This window comes from Camelina sativa, chromosome 1 (assembly GCF_030686135.1).
Source record: "Camelina sativa cultivar CO46 ecotype springtype chromosome 1, ASM3068613v1".
Classification (NCBI taxonomy): domain Eukaryota; kingdom Viridiplantae; phylum Streptophyta; class Magnoliopsida; order Brassicales; family Brassicaceae; genus Camelina; species Camelina sativa.
This window is the reverse complement of record NC_141880.1, coordinates 1,125,263-1,147,413: the sequence shown is the minus strand read 5'-3', so window position 1 is coordinate 1,147,413 and position 22,151 is coordinate 1,125,263. Positions and strand designations below refer to the sequence as shown.

The window sequence follows — 22,151 nt, the reverse complement described above, 5'->3', positions numbered from 1 at the left end:
GGGTATAAAATAATTAATAATGATTTAATTTCCAAAAATTAAATTTGGTTATTTCATTTCCAAAACTGAATCTGGTCAATGAATTTTGTTTTTTTTTGGCTTTTTGCATTTAACAGCTTTAAAAGTTATAACTTTTCTTTTTGATTACTTTTCTTTTAATTTCCTTCACAATTCTACTTTAACTAATTAACCAATACTCATAAATCATACTAAAGCTTATAGAGTTATAAATGATTAAAACAAAAAAAACTCATACTAACGTTTTAATTAGTCAGATGCAAGAAAACGTGAGAAACCTTGTTGACAAAATTAAAAATTGGAAATGAAGTAATTATTGCTTATAGTATAGATGTACGTAACACCGTTTGTAAGTGGGAAGAAGGAGCGTATACTGGATTAAGATGTAATTAAATTAGGTTATACAGTATATCGTGTGTTGTTGATAATGTTAGGTGCAAGAAAGAGCGTATAAGTGGGAAGAAGGTTTGAGGCGCACGTGCAAAGAGAGTGTTTGATTAACTAATATAAGTATTTCTTATACTTTATATCGTTAAATGTACATAAGCTATTTTCTTAGGTCTTATTATAATTAAAATATATTAGTTATGGTTAGAACCAGTAGTCCAACAAACTTATTGAAATGCGTACGGTACATTGCGTCTCAACCCATTAGCAATACATTTAATATTTTAAGTTATAAATACTTTTTGCTTACAAAAGGCGAACACTTATAAACGTTTCCAAAAGGGGGAACTTTTGGAAGTTGTTGAAAATGAGATACATGGGGAAGTAATATATCTAATTAAGTTAATTATTGTGATAATAACCCAAAATATACTCATTCTGGTATGGAAATTGAAAACCAAAGTAGAGACGTAGGCCATTGTCCATTGACAACATATGAATTATGCGAAGTACGTACACGAATTCATTTGAAGGTTAATTAAGTCTAGAACATAACCAAGATGTATTGGGCGTAGGCCCATATTCTTCACGAGTAGGGGGTCATTAAGTTGTTTTTTAGTCTCCTCTTCGTTGCACGGCATGTGCTATAACGAAAATTCACATTAACTTTTCTTTATCTGTATTGAAAGGAAGATAACTGTGAAACAAAGAAAGATAGCTAGTTTCGTTGTCTCAAAAGGTTAAACACGTACGATTACAATGATTAATATATACTAACAAATTAAAATAGTATAGTATAGGAAGCACCATATAAGTATAGTATTCGTAATATCGTATATAAGGATATAGCTAAGATGAGTACATATATAAATGTTAATGTCTGAGAGAGGAGAGGCACGAGAATCGTGTTGACCGTTTCGTGTGGAGTTCTTTGTAAGCTAACCAACCTTCATGTCTGCCGTGCTCCTTTTCTTCACAACATTCCTCCCTTCTCTTTTTTTTTTCTTACTTTTTGTCATTTTTACAATAGTTTTTTTTTCTTCATGAAATTCAGAGTATATTTCATTACTTATAATACCTTTTTATTACCCAAATAAGCATCATCTGCAGTGAACAAATAGAGTAACATATGTTAATGTTCGTTCATACATAGTGGCATGCTAACTAGCGTTAAAAAAGTATATGCTAAAACTAAAACTATATTATTGTTTGAACTTTGCTTAAATGTATGGAATCTTTAAGCTCAAATGGAAACCAAAAAAAGAAATATGGATTTTAGTGATAGATTTAAATGAGAGAAATATATTTAGTGATAGATTTTTCAGAATCTAAAAATAGATTCTCAGTCATAGTTGGCACTTTTATTTTTCATGAATAAAAGCGCGTTCATAACTTTCCTAAAGCGACCGTTTTAGGGTATTGGGGTTTCTATAAATTATACGTATGCAAATACGTACGATGCTTAAAGTTTTTGAATTAAGAGAGTGTCCACGGAATCAAAGAAAATGGCGTCACTGAAAGCAGGATAGGATAACTTCTGAAATGTGGAACTTTTGTATTATTCAGCTCAAAGGTTTACAATGCTGTGAGCAGCTTATTTATACAACTGTCGTAAACCCTAGTGTATCCTAACAGATGTCAGATATCCGATTACACAATTTGAATCTAAGGCTGCAAATTGGTTAGACAGCTCGATTATTGTTTTGTCTCTTGATTGCTTTATGGTTGCTTTAGTTGTACTGTCTGGACACGCGGCCACCGTCTTCTCTTTATTGTTCTTACCCTGAGACACGGCAATTACAGACGCAGCTTCCTCTCTCGTTTTGTCTTGAAGTGAAGCTGGCTTGCTTTTGCTTTTGCTTTTGCTGTTGTTAGGTGAGGGATTGACCGTAGTAGCCGTAGTAGCCGTTGGAGTCGAACGTTGGATCCATTGGGGCTAAACGGGCCTTACTTCTTTATTCACGCGGCCCATTTGTTCTTTAGACGAAGCGGCGTCGTTCGTTTCTCGTCAATCAATGAAGAAAGCAAATACTCTGGTTCAGACCGAGGCTCTGGTCTTATGTTGATATAAGTCACCACTGTCTACTACTGACGTCTGACGATGGCAACTTGTCTCTCCGTCTCGCAAAACATAAACAGATCATGCTCACGGCTCACAGCTTCACAATCAATGATTACTCGCTGGCCAAAGGAATCGGGATCGGAAATTCAAAGCCAGCGACACCTTGACGGCTTCACCCGTCGGTGGATACTACCAATGGTCAATCTTTATACTATCCGTTTTCATTGCTTTGGCAAGCTATGACTACATGGCACCGATGTTAAGGCTTCTCTTCTAGTTTAAGTTGCTTGATTAGAGTGGGAAAGGTAAACATAAGTTTCTCCTATTCTTAGTTTCTTACTCCTAATCAGCAGATTCTTAATTATTGAGTTTTTTTTTTTAATTTTGTTAGCAGCAGGGGATATAAACGTTTTTATAGTAAAACTATGTTGGAAGTTGGAACTATCTGAAGGATGATTGCTTGAAATTTCATTGCATTGTAACATCCGAAAGACAAAGTGGTTGGTTGTATCTTGCTACATAAATAAAGTCGAAAGTCAAATAATAAGAGTTTTAAGACATTACTACATTAGTATAGGTAAAGGACAAGGTGATGATGAAATCAGGTATTCTCACAAGGCAACGTACCAAAACAGCAGGAACTACCACAACAGCAATTCAACTTGTTCTCTCCGTTGACACTGACATCTCCATAACTGAAACTTAACTCTTCCTCTGCAAATATGTCCCTTGCTGCAAAGAAACAGAGCCGAGGAAGCAACGCCCCCGAGCTTCTCAACAGAACGGTGGAGAGATTCCCGCCATCACAAGAATGGTTGATGAATCTAGCAATGTTCCCAATTCTCGTGGCGTCGATGTTTATTCTTAAACAAGCTTGTCCTGAAGGGAGGTGCTCGCGTACAACCAAAGGTGCCGAAGCGAAGGATTGTGTTGACCTGAGTTTGTCATAGATACTTTGACGTTTACGTGCTTCATCTGTTGTTAATAGCTCACCTGTAAGAAGAGAAAACATAAATCAGCTTCTGAATCTTGAAAAAACTGGTCTAAAACTCTAAGCTGAAGACTCTCAGGTGATTCATAAATGGTCATTAGAGCAGATCATATAAACACATTCAAGAAAAAGATTTGCTGTTATCTCCAAGCTCAGCATCGTGTTACCCTCTAAACGATTGAAACATGAACACATCAAAAGATCACAACTTTCATCAATGGAGATCACACTAACACAATGCTGAGCTAAGAAGACAAAACATAAAACCAGCTTCTGAATTTTGGATAAATTGGTCTAAACCTCTAAGCTGAAAGCTTCTCAGGAGATTTATAAATGGTCTTTAGAACAAGATCACAAAAACACATTCAAGAAAGAAGATTTACTGTTATATTTAATCTCCAAGATCCAAGCTCAGTATCGTGTTACTATCTACTAAACGCTTGAAACATGAACACAGATCATACCTTTCACTGATGAAGATCACAAAAACACATTCAAGAAAGAAGATTTACTGTTATATTTAATCTCCAAGATCCAAGCTCAGTATCGTGTTACTATCTACTAAACGCTTGAGACATGAACACAGATCATACCTTTCACTGATGAAGATCACACTACACAATGCACCAAGCTAAATCTTCAAACTCATATGCTTTTGAACTTAATAGCTAATGCTAATGTCCCTCTAATTATGTAATCTTGTGCTCAAATTTTCCAACTTCCAATATAAATCAATCAACTTTCAAATATCAAAAAGATCACTAAACTATTCTGAAATCGAAAATGTAACTGTAACCTGCATATTCGCAGATGAACTGGCCTTGCTTGATAAGCTGATCAGCGTACAAGCACCAACCTTTCTTCTCATCTCTAACAACCTTCAAACCAACTGAAATCCCCTTTTGTGTAACCCGGTTCGAACAATCCGACCCGCACCCACAACCCGACCCACATTCGTTAGCAATCTCCTCCATCCCGGCGAAAGCTAAGCACATGCAGTATCCTTCCTCGCACTTCTCGCACTCGCATCCACACATCCTCTCTCCTGACTCGTCCACTAAACTCACCCCAAACCTTCCGCGTTCACTCACCGAGTCCCGAGTCAAGATAAGAAGGTCTCGTCGACTCGGATCCCCACCATTGACGCGGAGGAGGAGACGAAGCGGGGATATGAAACGGCGTGTAGATGAAATACGCGTACCGCTGAGAATCGACTGAGTTCCGAAACGGGATTGGGATGTTTTCGAAGAACCGTGCAGCGTCAAGGGATCGGTGAGAGGTGATGGATTTGGAAACTAGGGATAAGGCTTTGCAGGTTTGAGAAACGGCGGCTAGCTCTTGAGAGTTTAGCCATGGGAGAATCAAGTCGGCACATCGGAGGAACAAATCAGTGGCCGGAATAATAATAATATCTGAAGCTTCTCCGAGACGACGCTTCTTCGGTGGCGCCTCTCTCTGCATTTTTCATAAAACGACGTCGTTGGGTTATGTTTTTAACTACCGTCGTTGAGTTAAAACGACGTCGTGTGTTACTTTTTTTTTTTTTTTTTTTTTTTTTAATTACCGCCGACCGTTCGTGTCTCTGTAACTAAAAACCGCGTTAGAGTCATTTTTTTTTTAATTATTCCTCAGGAAGGAAAAAGACAAAACCAAATCAATCTGAAGAAGAGAGACAAAGGAGGAGAATTTTTTTCGAAAAAATGCCGTCGCCACCGACGACGACTTCGCTGTCGGTAACACAGACGATAAACGGATCACACAGCTTTACAATCAAAGGGTACTCATTGGCGAAAGGAATCGGGATCGGAAAACACATCGCGAGCGATACTTTCACCGTCGGGGGTTACCAGTGGGCAATCTATTTCTATCCTGATGGGAAGAATCCTGAAGATAATTCGGCTTATGTATCTGTTTTTATTGCTTTAGCTAGCGATGGTACCGATGTTAGGGCTCTCTTTGAGCTTTCTTTGCTTGATCAGAGTGGTAAAGGGAAGCATAAGGTTCATAGCCACTTCGATCGTGCTCTTGAGAGCGGTCCTTATACTCTCAAGTATCGTGGCAGCATGTGGTTCGTCTCCCCGATTGCTTTTTCTAATTCTTGATTTTTTTTTATTTTTTTTTTGCTTTTTAGCTCTCTTTGCTAGGGTTTGGTTAGGAATTGGGTTTGGTCTCACATTGATTTCGCTCTATTGTTGGGTTTGATATGATGAGGTTATGGATGTTGTTATTACTGGTCTCAAGAGTTTAATTTGTGAATGGAAATATTTGGATTAGGAAAATGATGTAGATTGTTGAAGATAAGATGGTGTGAGCTCACAAATATGAAAGATGAAAGAGGTTGAGAAATTTAGAGAAGTGAGATACATTGGCTGTGAACTTCTCAATCTGTTTGAATTTTTTTTTTTTGGTGTGGCCTGATATGAAATTGAAAGATATGTGATGATAGCTTTCAGATGTGAGAAGATAAACGAAGTTCTTTTCTTTGTGAGAGAGGTGATGTTAGAAAGACAAAGAGGACTTTGATGTGAGAGAGTTGATGCTTAGCTTTATTTTTGTGATTTGTTTGCAACTGTGACCGATGGAAAGACAGAGGAATTTTGAAGTAGGAGAAGCAAATTTCTAAAAAAAATGTAGATTTGTTTACCAGTTTGCCTGAACTTTCCTGTAAAATTGAGATTGGTTTCTGCTGCTGCACCGGCTTCTAGTGTTGGTTCTGTATTTAAGGAATCTTAAATCGGGATTGAGAGAGGGTTTGGACTGGTATCTAGGCTTTTCTTGAAAAGTAATATGTTTATATATGTTGGCATGTTTTCGACGGCCGTGTCATTGCGATGATTTACTATATGGGGGGACCAATGCTTTCAAATAGGACCGTTGGTTGATGTTCACATGCATATAGCAGCACAATTGCCAGCTTTCTTGCTTTTATGAGTCTGTTCATGTTTGGTTTTACACCACTTCTGTGACTTACACAGCATGGTACCTTTGGTTTTCCTGCTTTTAAGAATCTATTGTTAGGTTCTTATTAATTAATCAAACACTGTCTGCTGGTTTCTTCTTCTTGAAGGTTATGCCTTTGGCTTTGATTTGACTCTGCATTAGATAGACGTCAAATTGTTAATGCAAAGGAATCATTTCGCGTTCTGATTTGATCTTTTATTTGGTTACAGGGGCTACAAGCGTTTCTTTAGAAGAGCTATGCTGGAAACATCTGATTTTCTGAAGGATGATTGTTTGAAAATTAATTGCACCGTTGGAGTTGTGGTCTCAGAAATAGACTGCCCACGGTTACATTCTATTCACGTCCCTGCATCTGATATTGGATCTCACTTCGGGATGCTTCTGGAGAATGAGGACGGTTCAGATATAACTTTTAATGTCTCAGGTGAAATGTTCCGCGCTCACAGGTTGGTATTGGCTGCTCGATCTCCTGTCTTTGAAAGCGAGTTCCTTGATGTTGTTACTGGGGAAGAAGATCGTGATATTGAAGTTACTGACATGGAGCCTAAGGTTTTCAAGGTAAGTTTTCTCTCAACTGTTTGACACTAAGTATTTAATACCACACTATAGAGCGAAGACGCATGACATTTCTCTCTGGTTCTGTATGCATTTCTTGTGAAGGCTTTGCTCCACTACATATACAAGGATGCTATAATTGAAGACGCGGAGTCATCATCATCTTCCGGTTCATCTGTTGGTCCATCTGCATCAGACACATTAGCTGCAAAGCTACTAGGAGCCGCTGATAAATACAAGTTGCCTAGACTAAGTTTAATGTGCGAGTCAGTGCTCTGCAAGGATATATCAGTAGATTCCGTTGCGAATATTTTGGCGCTTGCTGACCGCTACAATGCTTCCGCCTTGAAATCCGTATGTCTGAAATTCGCAGCAGAAAATCTCAACGGTAAGCGATCTTTCCTTACGGCTCATACTTCACACCAAACTTAAAAGTTGATCATAAACATTTGTTTTGTTTGTTGCAGCTGTTATAAGGTCAGATGGGTATGACTATCTAAAGGAACACTGCCCATCACTTCAATCAGAGCTTCTGAAAACATTTGCGGGATGTGAAGAGGAGTTGAGCGGAGGAGGGAAGACAAGGAGCGTATGGGGGCAATTCTCAGACGGTGGAGCTGACACAAATGAGAGAAACGGAAGACAGCCACAGACTTGGGGAGATATCAATGGAGGAGCAGAGAGAAGCCAGAGTGTTTGGGTTCAAGTTGTGAACTCTAATGCAAGCGGCAGAAACAACAATAATGACAACAATAACAGTGATGACCCAATGGCAGAAGATTGAGCAAAATAAAAGGGTAATAAAAAGCCAAAGGAGTAAGCTGAAAGTAGGATCAGATATATCGCTGAGATCTTGTAACTTCCCACAACCGAAAGCTGTGGATCATAGGAGACGGTTTAGTGTTGTTGTATTACGTTTTTTCGTGTAATAATTGGAGTCACTTTTGATAAACTAAACAACACTCGTCATCAATATAAATTTAGTAAGATTGTTCTGTTTTCTACCCCTTTACAAACCAATCATCTCCGAATCAGCAGATGCAGTGCCCGCCCGAGAGTATTTGATGCTTAAAGCAAATCAGAAATTGATGATGATGCTTAGTTGATGATGATGAATTGATGATTAATTGATGATTTTTAGTTGTTGATGATGATGATTTATCATGATTTCTCTGTTTTCTTACGGTTCGATTCTCGTGTGTGCGACAACGTTTTTTGTAACTCTTTGCTTCTCCTCGATTCCATAACCTTTGAACAATCGCATCAAGTTTTCGGATGATGATGATGATGCTTAGTTGATGATGATGCTGATGCTTTCTCTTGTTTTTATGGTTCGATTCTCGTGTGTGTGAAAGATTATGTGTATCTTGCCTCTTTCTCTCGGTTCGATTCCATAACCTTTGAACAATCGTTTAGATACATGAAGTTTTCTGATGATGAAGGTGATGATGATGATGATGATGTTGATGTTGATGATGATGCTTCGTTGACGATGATTAATTGATGATGCGTAACTGTTGTTGATGATGACCATGATCATGTTTTCTCTGTTTTTTACGGTTCGATTCTCGTGTGTGTGAGAACGTTTATGTAACTATTTGCTTCTTTCTCTCGATTCGATTCTATAACCTGAGAACTAATCGCATGAAGTTTTCGGATGATGATGATTACTTGATGATGATGCTGATGCTTTCTCCGTTTTTTGTGGTTCGATTCTCGTGTGTGCGAAAGATTTTGTGTGTCTTTGCTTCTTCTCTGGATTCGATTCCATAACCTGGTTCTAGATCACTATAACATCACAATAACATCTTTGATTCATTAATTTGGTTCACATTGATTCTTCCTCTCTCATCCTCTGTTTTGTTTTTTACATTCCCTTTGGCTTAGTAACGTTGGTTTTTGATGTTTTTCTCTTGGCAGGTGGCCGATATGCCTCTTTTCAATTTCAAAGAGTACATTGATGGATACTCAGGACGTGTTAAGCTGTTGAGGATTCACCACTTGGTGAAAAATGGACTCTTGGATGAAGAGGATGAGCTCAAGGCTTTGAAGATATCATTTGATGAGCTCACAGTTGGGACACCTAATTGGAGAATTTCTACGGATTCTAAGTTGCTATAGGCTGTCTCCACACTTATCAATGGAAGATTAGGCCCACACTACACAACAACTCTGGAAACCGTCAAGAATATGAATTTGGTCTACAATGAACTAGTTGACAATCTAACATGTCCCTTGAGACTGGTACACTACACACTAGCTAGTAATATCTTATACTTTGTTGTTGTTACTTTGAATATATATTGATTGATATATCTAGTTTGTTGTTTTAGAAGCTTGCTCGTGAAGAAGAAAATGAAGATGCTGAGAAGCAAGCGGAGATACAACGCATGACCCATGTTCATGGATAGTTTCAGTACCGTAGTGGTTATCCCTTGGAAGCTTACAACACTCTAAGTAAGATCCATGCGTCTATTTTTCTTATGATTTCGGTATTCGAGTGCCAAAAGTTCGAGGATGTTTGCCGATACATTCCCAAAACTAGTGGCGATGGTACTAGAAGATTTCATTTCAAATCAATATGTGTCCGAGCCTTAGCACACATGGCTAGAGGATGTGGAGATCACTACTACACGGCCGCTCGTTTGGTAATTTCTACTAAACATAATATTCATCTACATATGTATTTATATTATATATGTTTTTCCATTGATTGGTTATTATATTCATCTATATATCCTTTGGTTTTGCAGTTTGATCATTTGATCAAGTTCTCTAATAAATGGAAAACGACAACACTGCTAGTGCTTGTGACAAAATGGTGAAGATAAAATGCCTTTTAGAAAAATCATAGATGCTAAAGTTGTTGGGATTAAAGCTTCCATGATACCAACCTTTTCGTGAATAGTTTTAAGAACTTTAGTATTGCGAGATTAGTGTTTCCATTTTTTTAGTATCTCTATTAATTACATTTTCTTAGTATATCCGAAACGACGTAAAATATATTCCGCATCCAAGCTTTTGTATTTTGTATATTATTATTTGGTTTTTGATTTTCTTACATGGTTAGCAAACTTAATGTGTTTATCAAATTGAAAAGGAAAAAAAAGATACTAAATTAAAATATTTTGTAACCAAATTAATATACTGAATTTTTTTTTTAGAGGAGAAGACATTTGATAAGATCTTCGGGTCTCTTGAAATATCGACCAATATCATTGATCTTTATTTTGATGTCTGGAATGTGAGTTTAGCTATGCACATAGCCGGCACAAGCTTTGCGGCCTTGGAACCGTATAGATATTTAACTGGTCACCAGATGTTTGAAATTCTTAGGTAGTCTAGTTGTTAACGGGCATTATATAGGTGTGTTGATTTGAGGTGTTCAAGTGGATATAAGATTTAAACGACACGTTTTGAGCAGATATTTATAATTTGTTTATACAAACATACGAGTGATACGACGTAGTCTACCGGCGGAAGGTCTCTTTCGTAACTAAGAGATACGAGGTTCGAATCCGTTTACCAACACCTTTTTTAAGTTTTTGATAGTGATGTTAATATGGGTTTCGAAACCCATTTAAATAAACGGGCCTGTTATACAAATTTCTGCCCATTAGTCCCATTTATTGAAAAATGTTAAATGAATTTAAATTGGGTTAACCAATTAAACATGTTTGATAAATGGGTACCCGTTTATTTTCTCTTTTTTTTTTTTTCTTTTGGCTGGAAAAAAGATTTTTGTGAATATGTCGTCTTCTTCGACGAAACCTGAGAGAATCTGAAAGTTATCTTATTCTCTTAGATAAGTCACTTATTTTAGCCCAATTGTGAATTAAAAAAACATATACAAAATCACAAAAAAAGTCATCTCATTTTTTCAAGATTACGAGAATCTTAATTCATCTCAAAAAGTAATCTCACAAAAAGTTGGAATCTGAGTATCTCCGGCTCCGATACTCCATTATCTGGATTCTGTTAAGGGAGAAGGAAAAGTTTCAATCTTTTTATTGGATTTGTCTGAGATGAGTTGGCTTTGAATCGATTGGGACAAAATCGAACCGGTTTAGAAGCAAAGTTGGGTTGATATGAACAGTCTTGTTCGAAGGAAACAAGTTGATTCTGTTCATCTTATCAAAAACGATGGACATCTTCATCAGCTTGCCAAGAAACTATCTGTGGTTGATCTTGTAGCTATTGGTATGTCAAAAGATTCAAACTTTTGGCGAATTTCGATGATTGTATCCATTAACGTTTCTACCTTTTTCACCCATATTGATGCTGATTGTGTTTCTTTCTCTGTTAATTTGGTAGGAGTTGGGACGACGATTGGAGCAGGAGTGTATATTCTTGTGGGAACTGTAGCTAGAGAGCACACAGGACCTGCTCTTGCTGTTTCATTTTTCATTGCTGGAGTTGCGGCTGCTCTCTCGGCGTGTTGTTATGCTGAGCTTGCTTCTCGCTGTCCATCTGCTGGGAGTGCTTATCATTATGCATACATATGTCTTGGAGAAGGGTTTGTACATTGATTTTTTTATGTCAGGGTTACTGAGACATTATTGCCTAAACGTGTACTTGTTGTTAGTCTTAAAGCTGATACTTTCGATGTTTTTTATCTCGTAGGATTGCTTGGTTGGTTGGTTGGGCACTGGTGTTGGATTATACAATTGGTGGATCAGCCATTGCCCGTGGAATAACTCCGAATCTGGTGCTTCCCTCTGAGTTAGTTAGTTATATATGTATTCGTTGGTCTCTTGACGATTAATTCTGACTAGTGTTTTCTTTTGTTCTAGGCATCTTTTTTTGGAGGTTCGGACAAACTTCCTGTTTTCCTAGCTCGACAAACCATACCTGGACTTGGTATTGTGGTTGATCCATGTGCAGCACTGTTGGTTATGATTGTCACGATACTACTATGTTTTGGGATAAAGGAGGTACTTCACTGAAAACATTTTAAATGAAATTCACTTCAGTCAGGATTATCAGATCGTTGAATAGTGATAGTATCGGTTTATTTTGCCTTGACAGAGTTCATTAGTACAAGCAATAGTGACCTCAGTGAATGTTTGCACCTTGGTTTTCATCATAGTAGTTGGTGGATACTTAGCTTGTAAGACTGGATGGGTTGGATATGATCTTCCGAGTGGGTAATTAGCTTATAACTCTTCTTCCATTGAGCTTAGTTTTCGTCAAACAAATATTTCTCAAGGTCAAATGTTTAATTCTTGTCTTACAGGTATTTTCCTTTTGGATTAAATGGGATACTCGCTGGATCTGCTGTAGTATTCTTCTCATACATTGGATTTGATACTGTAACTAGTACGGCTGAAGAGGTACACAATTTTGACTAGTAGGCTCATACTTTTCGAATTATTATCCTTGTTTACAAAAGAGTCACTTTGAAAATTCGATATAAAACTAAATAGCTATAGAAGATGAGGGTTTGGTCTTTATTATTGTGAACACTTTCTTCCAAAACCCCGCCAATTTTCTCTGTTTAACCCTTAAACTTTGGTATTGCCTTAACAGGTGAAAAATCCTCAAAGGGATCTTCCACTGGGAATCGGGATTGCATTACTGATATGCTGCGTTCTGTATATGCTTTTATCAATAGTTATTGTTGGACTAGTTCCATACTATACATTGAATCCTGATACTCCTATCTCCTCTGCATTTGGAGACAGTGGGATGCAGTGGGCAGCGTAAGCATGATTTACATTTCTTGAGACTCAAATTTCTCTCGTATTCATTAGTGAATACATATACACACATACGTCCTTTTGTCTTTGCTATGTTTTTTCTTACTATTCCTATATATTTCAGGTACATCTTAACAACTGGGGCAATAACTGCTCTATGCGCGAGTTTGTTGGGTTCTCTTCTTGCACAGGTACTAACCAATTCTTATTGTTCTGAAAATACAAGTTTAGGAGATTTTGTAATTAAGATTTATTAGTTGTAAATGTAACAAATAGTTCTTTGACAGTTCTTTGTGAAATTTTTATTAGCCACGAATTTTCATGGCAATGGCAAGGGATGGATTGTTGCCAGCTTTCTTTTCAGAAATTAGCCCACGAACTCAAGTACCAGTGAAAAGTACAATAGCTATTGGTGTGCTGGCTGCTGCACTCGCATTTTTCATGGATGTTGCACAGTTGTCCGAGATGGTAAGCTGATATTTGCCTACATTTCATGTCTCTTAAGAAAGGATTTTCACCTACAAAATTAGCGGCAAACAGAAAATTGAGGGGGTTCATTAATTAGTAGTCCTAATTAGTAGTATAGTATTGATATTTTTGAGGCAATAAGCATTACGTGATTGAGCTGAGACAGGTCGAAACACACTGAGTAGCTCACATTGGTATAATACATCCAACAGGTTAGTGTAGGCACTCTAATGGCATTCACTGCCGTTGCAGCCTGTGTGCTAGTTCTTAGATATGTACCACCAGATGGAGTTCCCCAACCATCTTCCTCTCAAACTGATACCGATGAAAGTAGAGCCGAAACTGAAACGTTTCTTGTGGATGCTGTAGAATCTTCTGATTCCCCTCTTCTTGGCGACGAAACAGCTCGAGGTACTAAATGTGCTCAATCACGTAGTTACCATTTGTGTATATAGTTTGAAAAGGTGTTCAATCTTTACTGCCTTTTATCTGTATTTAAGTAATTTAATTCTTTTGTTTCTTTTTTTTTTGCATTATATAGATGAGAAGTATTTTGGTAAGAGAAGAAACATTGCTGCCTGGAGTATAACTCTTGTGTGCATAGGTGTCCTAGGTCTTGCTTCAGCAGCTTCAGCTGAGCGTCTTCCAAGGTCATTTCATCATCTTTTATCTTATGTCTTTACTAGTCTCCCTGCATATATTTCCGCATGTTTAAATAAGTCTTCATAAATCTAAACAAAATCTGTTTGCTTTTGTTGAAGTGGTTGATTAGCTTTGAACGACAAACCGCTACTTGCATGTCAAAAAGAGCATTAAGTATACTCGATTAGAGAATGCATGGATGTATCTTTTGTAATATGGTTAAAATCTTTAATGGGTTTTCTTCTTGATTGTGGCAGTTTTCCTCGGTTCACTATATGTGGTGTCAGTGCAGCCATCTTGCTTGGGAGTTTGATTACTCTTGGCTACATCGATGAGGATGAAGAGAGGCACAATTTTGGACACAAAGGAGGTAAGGCATGAAGCTTATTATTGCTTTTTAGCCTATTCATACAGAAAATGAGAAACTTAATTGACCTTAAGATTCTGCAAGCCATATTGGTTGGTTACCTCGCTTTCTTCAGAAGTGCTTTTTACTTGAGAGTTTCTTTATATGTGCTAAGTTGGTTATCTGGTTAGGGCGTTGAGGTCTTGGCAACAACCATATACAGTACTTAGTTTATACTCGAGCGGCGTTTTCTTACTCGCATTCTATATTTGATTCGATTTCAGGGTTTCTTTGCCCATGCGTCCCATACCTTCCAGTTCTTTGCATTTTGATCAACACCTACTTGATCATCAACATTGGGTGAGTCTGATGGACCCATGAATTGAATTAACATATATTGGGATGTTTCTAAACCCTTTTTGATAATTTGTACTGGCAGAGCTGGGACATGGATCAGGGTCTTGATATGGCTACTTATTGGAAGCATGATCTATCTCTTCTATGGCCGATCTCACAGCTTATTGAACAATGCGGTTTACGTTCCAACGACGACTTCTACCAGAAAAACAACAGATCATCTTGCCTGAAATTGGTAGTTCATTGCAGCAGCTGAAGGGACTCCAGCTCAAGCTTTGTTGTTGCTGAAGGAGAGTCGGAAGAGAATTACACAGATGGCACAAGAGTAAACACAGGCCAATACATACAACAACAACATTTCATGTATAGTCATTGATTCTTAATGTATATCTCTGGAAATGCCAAATATCATTTTTTTACTTTTCCATTCACAACTAAGTTCGCCAATATCAGCTTAAACGATCTTAGAATTTTGGAAAATGCCAAGTTCATATACTTCAAAACATCAACAAAAATGGGGAGTCTTGACAATCTGGAGATAAAGAGTGCAAGATGCAGACATACACATAAATTTGAACAAAAATTATCTAGATATGAATTGTCAATAACTTTAAAAATAAAATAACCTAAATGGGCTGTAGAAGTACTAATGAGTTTGCAAGAGAAGACATAATCTTCAAAAAAGTATGAGAATCTCCCACTCCCCAACATAGATATATGCACAGCTTCAAGAAACTGCCAACAAAAATAACTATATAAACATTAGAGAAAATTCAAGAAAAGACATATTTGCAACTTGTCTTGTCTCAAGTTTTTCAAGATTTCTCAAGTCGCACCTGTGGTTCCGTTGGAAGATGCTCTCCTCCTTTCGTAATGAGTCTTCACCAGATACGGATATGAACACTGATCCTGTTTGCATTCACTAGCTGATTGTAGCTTCCCCGTTGACTAAACTGCTTCTCTCTTCTTCGTTGCTACTGCTATTGCTTTTCATTGTCTTGTCACTACTACCACCAGTTGCTCTCCTGACATCTTTCTTCTTCAGGACAAGGTCATCCCCAGATGCAACCTTTGATGCACGATCCTTCGACGAAGTATTTACATATTTCCTTGGAGAACCCTTGTCTTTGGTAGAATCACTCGTCGGCTGTTGTTTCTGACTGTCTTTGTCTGTCTCTGACTCGGGAAGTAAAGCACGTACACTAAGCCGAAGCTGACCCTTTTCATTCACCTGCATTATCCATGTTTCTTTGTTCAACAACTCATCTAATTATCATTCCCAATTAGTTATAATGTCTGTATGAGTTATAAAGACATAAGAACTCCCTGACCTCTATTAGTTTGACGTCAATGCGGTCTCCCACTTTAAAGGCCTGGTAGGACAAGAGTAATATTGATGAGCATATGTGAAAACCCAAATAATATATGAAACAATTGCTATAGAGGGTAAGCAACGGGTAAAGCTCACATCCTCTGGTTTTGCAAGCCATTCAGCACTCAGCTCACTGATATGGCAAAGTCCTTCACGCCCAGGCGCAATCTCTACAAAGGCACCATAAGGAGCCATTGATTTGATTTCACAATTTCTGATACAATAAGAAAGATCAGAATCCAAATCCATTTACAATTCCTAGTCAAAGAAGGTATATGGAGAATACATACCTGTAGATATCACCAAGAGCGGGAACCATTGTCAATCCACCAATTATTGCTTTTGCCCTTTCCAGACTCGCCACATCGTTTGCCATAATTTTGACCTTGAGAAAGGTAAATATTTAGAGGTTATAGTGAGAAAACCCATAAATAAGCAAAAACATTAAGAAGAAAGAAAACATTTCTGTATATCTCACAGTTCCATCATCTTGCATATCAATGCCCTCAACTCCAGATTCTTCAATGATGCTCTTCACTTTCTTACCACCAGAACCAATAAGAAAGTATACTTTGCTTGGGTGAACCTGCAGCACATGAAACGCTAACAATATTTAGTTCAAGGCCTTAAACCATTAGACTGAGCAATCCTGTAAAATTAGTCGAAGCCAAACCTTCATAATATGTATCAATGGAGCGTATTTTGAGAGGCTTAAGGTAGGAGGCGGTGAGCACTTTGCCATTTCAGCTGCACAAAAAGAGAAAAATAGTAAATGACATCTTTAATGGATACATTTTTTCCTGAGTATCCCAAAGTCTGAATATCCAAGAATTCCTTACCAAGAATATGGCGACGCCCAGCTTTTGCCTGTATCAGAGCCTTTTCCATAATCTCTAAAGTGATTCCTCCTACCTAGTTCATGAAAAGAGAAGAAGAAAAATAACGATGTTACCAACAGATATATTTAACAATTGCCATTTAAAACCATTTTGGCAGTGTATATTATTAAGAAACAGATGATGACCTTAATGTCCATCTGAAAGGCGGTAACGCCACCTTCATTCCCAGCAACCTATTGATAAGCAAATCAATATTCAGTATTCAAGTTAATGCAATGACTTTCAAAGGAACCCTTATATTTTCTGACCTTAAAGTCCATATCACCGGATGCATCTTCAGCTCCAGTGATGTCAGAAAGGATAAGGGGAAGTCCATCACCACCAAATTCTTCAGTATCCCAAACCATTCCCATTGCTATGCCAGCAACAGAACATTTGACTGGAACTCCGGCATCTTGCAAAGCCAAGCAACCGCCGCAAACAGATGCCATGCTGTCACATTTTCAGAACAACATAAGAAGCAAGCACAAAAAAACTCATTCAAACGAACTTGGCATATACAGATTCATACAGCCAGAGAAAAAAAAACAGACCTTGAAGAACCATTGCTTTCAATTACTGTACTTTCAACACGTATTGTGTAAGGAAAATCCTCATCTTTAGGTAGAATGGTCTCCAATGCTCTCTCTGCTAGTGTCCCATGACCTACTTCCCTTCTACTGGGAGCTCCAATTCTTCCAACTTCACCAACAGACGATGGAGGAAAAGTGTACTGAAACATCACAATGAGTAGCTTAGAAAATCTCTTTAAGCTCAACAAGAAAATGAAAGAAGACACTAAGAATCGAATTTTCTCGAAATAGTCATTAAATGTAAACGTGCAACAAACCACAGCATATGTCTAATAAAAACAGAGTGAGAAGAAGAACAAATTTTGAAGAGACCTGAAGATAGAACCTCTTGTATTCATCAGAACCCTCAAGATTGTCAATTCTCTGCGCCATTTGTTTATCACCAAGAGTAACAACTGCCAGTGCCTGAAACAATCATACAATAATGTTCCTTATCGAACCAATTTCCGTAACATACATCTAAGACAAAGGATTGACATATGAAATAGCAACACAGGATTCTCCCAGAGGACAACACTCCTGTGTTACCTGTGTTTCACCACGTGTGAACAGAGTACTTCCGTGTGCCCTTGGAAGCAGTCCACATCTTGAATTAATTGGACGAATCTCATCCAGAGTCCGCCCATCACTTCTTTTACCTCCCTATGGATGTAGAAATATGTAATATGAAATCATTAAAACTCGTTCCAAAAAGTGAAACAAAATTGAAAATTTAGGAAAGACACTGTAAACATTTGTCGACTTTTAACATGTTAAGCATGGTAATTTACCGTAGTGTAGTCAATAAATGCTTCAATGAAAAAAATCCTATCAACATACACGTATATGGTAGAAAAACCAGGAAACCAGATGGTGTACCTCAACAATTCGCCTCCGTAGGAGCTTTGACGATACTTCTTTGAAGACCAGCTTGACATCTACTTCAGAAAATAGCTAGTAAAAGGCAATGACTACTTTGTTAACATTGCATTAAAAAAAAATGAGTAGGAAAGGGTCAATTTCAAGTTATTGTGTAGAAAGTTTAAGAGACTCACCAAAGGAATAGGTTTACGAGGGATGGGCCTAATGTGAACGTCACCTTGGTCCACCTCACCTTCAGGAACAACTTCCTCATCCTCGTCTTCATCCTCCAACAGATCCGGTTGTGCTTCAATGGTTCCAAATGCTTCCTCATCAATAACGTATCCCTTCTCTGTCAGTATTGTTAAGACCTTTTCTTCCAGGGACGATATGGCTTTCCTTCTCGATATTTTGCTCTTAATTTGTAGCGCTTTAGTCAATTCCTCACCAGCAAGTTCCTGTGTACAGAAAACAATTCATTTGACACATGATTTACAATATAATATCACTTCAATTCCATTCTGGCAAACCAAAATGGAAACAAGGTGTATAACATACTTTCACATGCTTGTATAGCTCAGGAGGTGGTAATCTAATAGCGTCAAGCATTTTGGGCTTTCCATGTTTCTTTGCTAAAGCTTCAATAGCAATGCATGTAGCCTGTACAGCTTCCTGGTAAAAATTTGAACAAGTCACACATTCAGTACCTAATCCAAATCTTTCAGAATTGAAATAACCACAATTGAAAAATCGAAATACCTGTCCAACTTTAACAGCTTGGAGCAGCATCTCCTCCGGAAGAAAGTTACTGTATCCCTGCAATCCCATATTTTGCAATGAGAAAGGGCTGAGTCAAGATAAAGCAGAACAATTGAAATGTGCAAATCTTGCAAACTCAGGTAAAGATTAGTGTTGACACCTCTATTGTTAAAATTGCAGTATCTGTTCCAGCTAGAAACAAATCTAGTTGTGATTCTTCCATCTCCTTCACGGTTGGATTGACGATGAATTCACCCCCAATAAGACCAACCCGAACTCCTGCAACCGCTTTTGCATTTGGTACTTCTGATAGAGCTCTGTGGTATTCATTCATCACAAAGCCATGTCAATATCGCCAACATAAATAAACTTCACTCATACGAAAACGGAAACTAGATGACCCTACATACACAGCAATTCCAGCAGATGTAACAGCTAAAGCATCAGGTGCGTGTAATCCATCGTAGCTCAAAACCTGAATCGAGGAAACGAATACAATCACCACATAAACGTTTAAGTAATTAGAAAAATGTAAGTCAGTTCATGAAAAAAAAAAGTAGTAGGCACACAACACAACAAATGCCATCTTACAGAGACAAAAGAAAACGCATGTCAAAAAGTAAAGACCATGAAACAAAGAGAGGCTAAACAAAGATCTAGATTAGGTAGTAAAGACCAACATATGAGGAAGACATCAAAAGAAACAATCCTTGCTTCCCAAAAAGTGCTTAAATAGTTTCAAAAGAAGGCCTGTAAAGAAATCAATGGAGAAGGACCTTACCCAGGATAATATCTGAGTTTCATTGTAGAAACCTTTGGGCATAGTGGGGCGTATAGGTCTATCAATCAACCTACAAATAAGAACCTGCATAAACATCAAATGTTAGAAACATGTTAAGAAAGATGGAGAAATTAAAGTAGCCCAACATTGTTTAGCATATGTAAATACCTCGTGATCTTTGGTTCTCCCTTCTCGCTTGAAAAATCCACCACTGTACAATACCATTTAGGATATGATCAGGTTTTCTTGTAGCAAGAGGATCCAAAATAGCAAAGGATTGAAGAATAAAAAGGCGTACCTAGTTCGACCTACAGCTGAGAAACGCTCCTGATAGTGAACATAAAGGGGAAGAAAATCTGATGGCTCACTAGGAACATCAGCTAGACAAACGGTTGTGTAGACAATCTACAATGAAAAAGTAAACATAGTACAAATTAGATGTGAAACACCCATCACAGCTACCTCATATAACAGACTAAGTTAGAGAATAAACAAGTAGATAGACGCTAACATTTGAAGACGAAGCACACTTACGGTTTCTCCATCTGTCACCGTTACAGCAGAGCTTGCTTGCCTCCCCATAAGGCCAGTCTCGACTAAAATCTGGATAGTAAATAAACTAACAAAGGTCAGCACATACATCTAAAGCAGCGTGCTTGAAGCTTCTCTCTACTATAAAAGATAAGGGTGACTCAAATCCTAGGCAAAGCATGCTCATTAACCACACGAACCCAACCAAGTCTATCACTTTACAAAACAAATCATCTCCGAATCAAAAGTTCAAAGCTTTTATGAATAAAATTACCTCTCTATTGCCGAAGGGGATTTTGACAGAAACGTGGCTAGGAAAAGGCAGAGCCCCATCGCCGACAGAGTCAGCTTCTTCGGTAGCATCTGGTCTAACTAGAGCTCTGACACTGAATTTACCGGCGCCACTTGCGGAGAGAAGAGAGAGGGAGCACAATTTTCCACCGCCGCCGCCGCTGCTACGGTCGCCGGAGTTGAGACGAGGGAAATTCCGAGAACGGCAAAGCCTGCGCCGGCGAACTGGGCAGAAGTGCGGAGTACTACTGTGAAGTGCGTTACTGGGACTCGTCAGCATCTTCTCCTTCGATGAATTGAGAGAGAGAGAGAGAGAGAGAGAGAGAGAGTGAGTAAGAAAGAGAGAGAGACTTTATCCGTTCTTTTGCAGACGCGGGAGCGTCTCCTGTGACTCTGCGTGTGTGAGAGTTTCCAGGCGTCGCGTTTTCCGGTTTTGAACCGAACCGGTTTTTTAATTACTCAACTGATATTTTTCCAGAACCAAAGTAGTATATACCCAATAATTAGGTTTGATTTGATTTCTTGGTAATTTGGAATACAAATATCTTAATTTTCATAGCTAATAAGTAATAGACTAATAATAATACATTGCAATTAACTGGTTAATTTCTATTAATATTGAGATTTCGAACCGTGTAGATAAAAGACTAGCAAGTTGAACCGAGTGGTTCGGCTCCTGGTTTGAGTTTTAAGCTGGTCTATATATATATATGACAATCATCTAAAAAAAACTTCAAACCCTCTCAACCATCCACCTATATATAATACATACATACATACATCGTACTCAAACGATTAACAAATTTACGACTGAAGAATTTTTTTTATTATGGATTTTAACAAATTTATTTATTTTGCACCGGAAAAATATTTTGTTAAGTTGTCATGCAAATATCATATTGTAATTGATTTTTTTTTATGTGTTTTTTTTTGAAGAAAAAAACTTTAATTAATTTTTTAATAAAAATTGCAATTAATGATAATCATCACTTATGTACTCTTTCTCTACTCTTCCAAAAGCTTATGAAATCTTAGCAGACGTATTTGCTTCTACTACTGTGCAGTCAGTGATCTTCTTTCATTTATCTCTAGCCACAATATTCATTCATCATTGTCAGCTAAGATTTCAACAATAACAACAACAACATCATTTTGTTATCCGTCATAAAATAAAATAAAAAAGGTAAAAATTTCGATACAAATTGCTAAATGAAGACCCCCCGGATTTCATCATTAGGGTTTTTGGTTTTCTAGGTTTATTATTTGTACTTTATAGCAACGGCGGATCCATGTGAAAAGGAAAGGGTTAGATGACCCCGTTTAAATGTTAAAAACAAAATTTGTAAGCTTGTTCCAATTGGACTTTTTGGCCAAATTGGTTAAAGTTTTCTTCATTGACCCTCTCAAATCCCTTCCGGACATGGGTTCGAGTCCTACATTACTACACTTTTAGTTAAGTTTTGTTCATAATACTTGGTTTCTTTTAGGTTTTTAAAAAAGTTAAAAAAACATTAATATTATTTTATAACAAATTAAAAGTTTATTTAATATTTACCCCCTTTAAAAAAAATTCTAGATCGGCCACTGGTTTATAACACAAACGATCATTATATCTAAACG

At 37.6% G+C, this 22,151-nt stretch overlaps 3 protein-coding genes, 1 long non-coding RNA gene and 1 pseudogene across 6 annotated transcripts; 3 read left to right on the top strand and 2 right to left on the bottom strand.

The window, feature by feature from the left end:
• Positions 1–2,923: 2,923 nt before the first annotated feature.
• Positions 2,924–4,942, bottom strand: LOC104703237 (histone-lysine N-methyltransferase SUVR3-like; annotated as a pseudogene). Its single transcript, XR_015558201.1, has 2 exons — positions 4,255–4,942; positions 2,924–3,460 (listed from the first exon to the last, which is right to left on the bottom strand). The product of XR_015558201.1 is annotated as a histone-lysine N-methyltransferase SUVR3-like (transcript).
• Positions 4,943–4,991: 49 nt separating this feature from the next.
• Positions 4,992–7,976, top strand: LOC104789748 (BTB/POZ and MATH domain-containing protein 4). Its single transcript, XM_010515420.2, has 4 exons — positions 4,992–5,526; positions 6,629–6,977; positions 7,080–7,362; positions 7,442–7,976. Exons 1-4 carry the CDS (start codon positions 5,159–5,161, stop codon positions 7,756–7,758), a joined length of 1,317 nt encoding a protein of 438 aa, XP_010513722.1. The 5' UTR covers positions 4,992–5,158; the 3' UTR covers positions 7,759–7,976.
• Positions 7,977–8,799: 823 nt separating this feature from the next.
• Positions 8,800–10,136, top strand: LOC104789697 (uncharacterized). The gene is made up of 3 exons (XR_768568.3): positions 8,800–9,218; positions 9,308–9,622; positions 9,728–10,136. It is a non-coding gene; the product is annotated as an uncharacterized LOC104789697 (long non-coding RNA).
• Positions 10,137–10,643: 507 nt separating this feature from the next.
• LOC104789552 (cationic amino acid transporter 4, vacuolar-like) lies at positions 10,644–14,966 on the top strand. 2 transcript variants are annotated; one of them, XM_010515245.3, is made up of 14 exons: positions 10,644–11,174; positions 11,289–11,490; positions 11,598–11,682; positions 11,768–11,908; positions 12,003–12,121; positions 12,211–12,307; positions 12,504–12,676; positions 12,798–12,864; positions 12,983–13,141; positions 13,354–13,552; positions 13,683–13,791; positions 14,041–14,153; positions 14,414–14,489; positions 14,569–14,966. In XM_010515245.3, the coding sequence occupies exons 1-14, from the start codon at positions 11,063–11,065 to the stop codon at positions 14,714–14,716; spliced, it is 1,800 nt and encodes a 599-aa protein (XP_010513547.1). In that variant the 5' UTR covers positions 10,644–11,062; the 3' UTR covers positions 14,717–14,966. The 2 variants fall into 2 exon arrangements, 1 of the variants encoding a protein (XP_010513547.1); XR_015558148.1 differs by having other exon boundaries at positions 10,673–11,174; positions 12,961–13,141.
• Positions 14,957–21,116, bottom strand: LOC104789621 (polyribonucleotide nucleotidyltransferase 1, chloroplastic). The gene is made up of 24 exons (XM_010515312.3): positions 20,515–21,116; positions 20,244–20,312; positions 20,008–20,114; positions 19,878–19,920; positions 19,710–19,793; positions 19,339–19,403; positions 19,089–19,245; positions 18,929–18,985; positions 18,728–18,841; positions 18,364–18,627; positions 18,188–18,262; positions 17,858–17,971; positions 17,642–17,734; positions 17,291–17,469; positions 17,006–17,189; positions 16,883–16,930; positions 16,698–16,770; positions 16,532–16,605; positions 16,337–16,444; positions 16,149–16,243; positions 15,955–16,072; positions 15,818–15,859; positions 15,323–15,717; positions 14,957–15,221 (listed from the first exon to the last, which is right to left on the bottom strand). The coding sequence occupies exons 1-23, from the start codon at positions 20,809–20,811 to the stop codon at positions 15,409–15,411; spliced, it is 2,769 nt and encodes a 922-aa protein (XP_010513614.1). The 5' UTR covers positions 20,812–21,116; the 3' UTR covers positions 14,957–15,221; positions 15,323–15,408.
• Between the last annotated feature and the right edge of the window lie 1,035 nt (positions 21,117–22,151).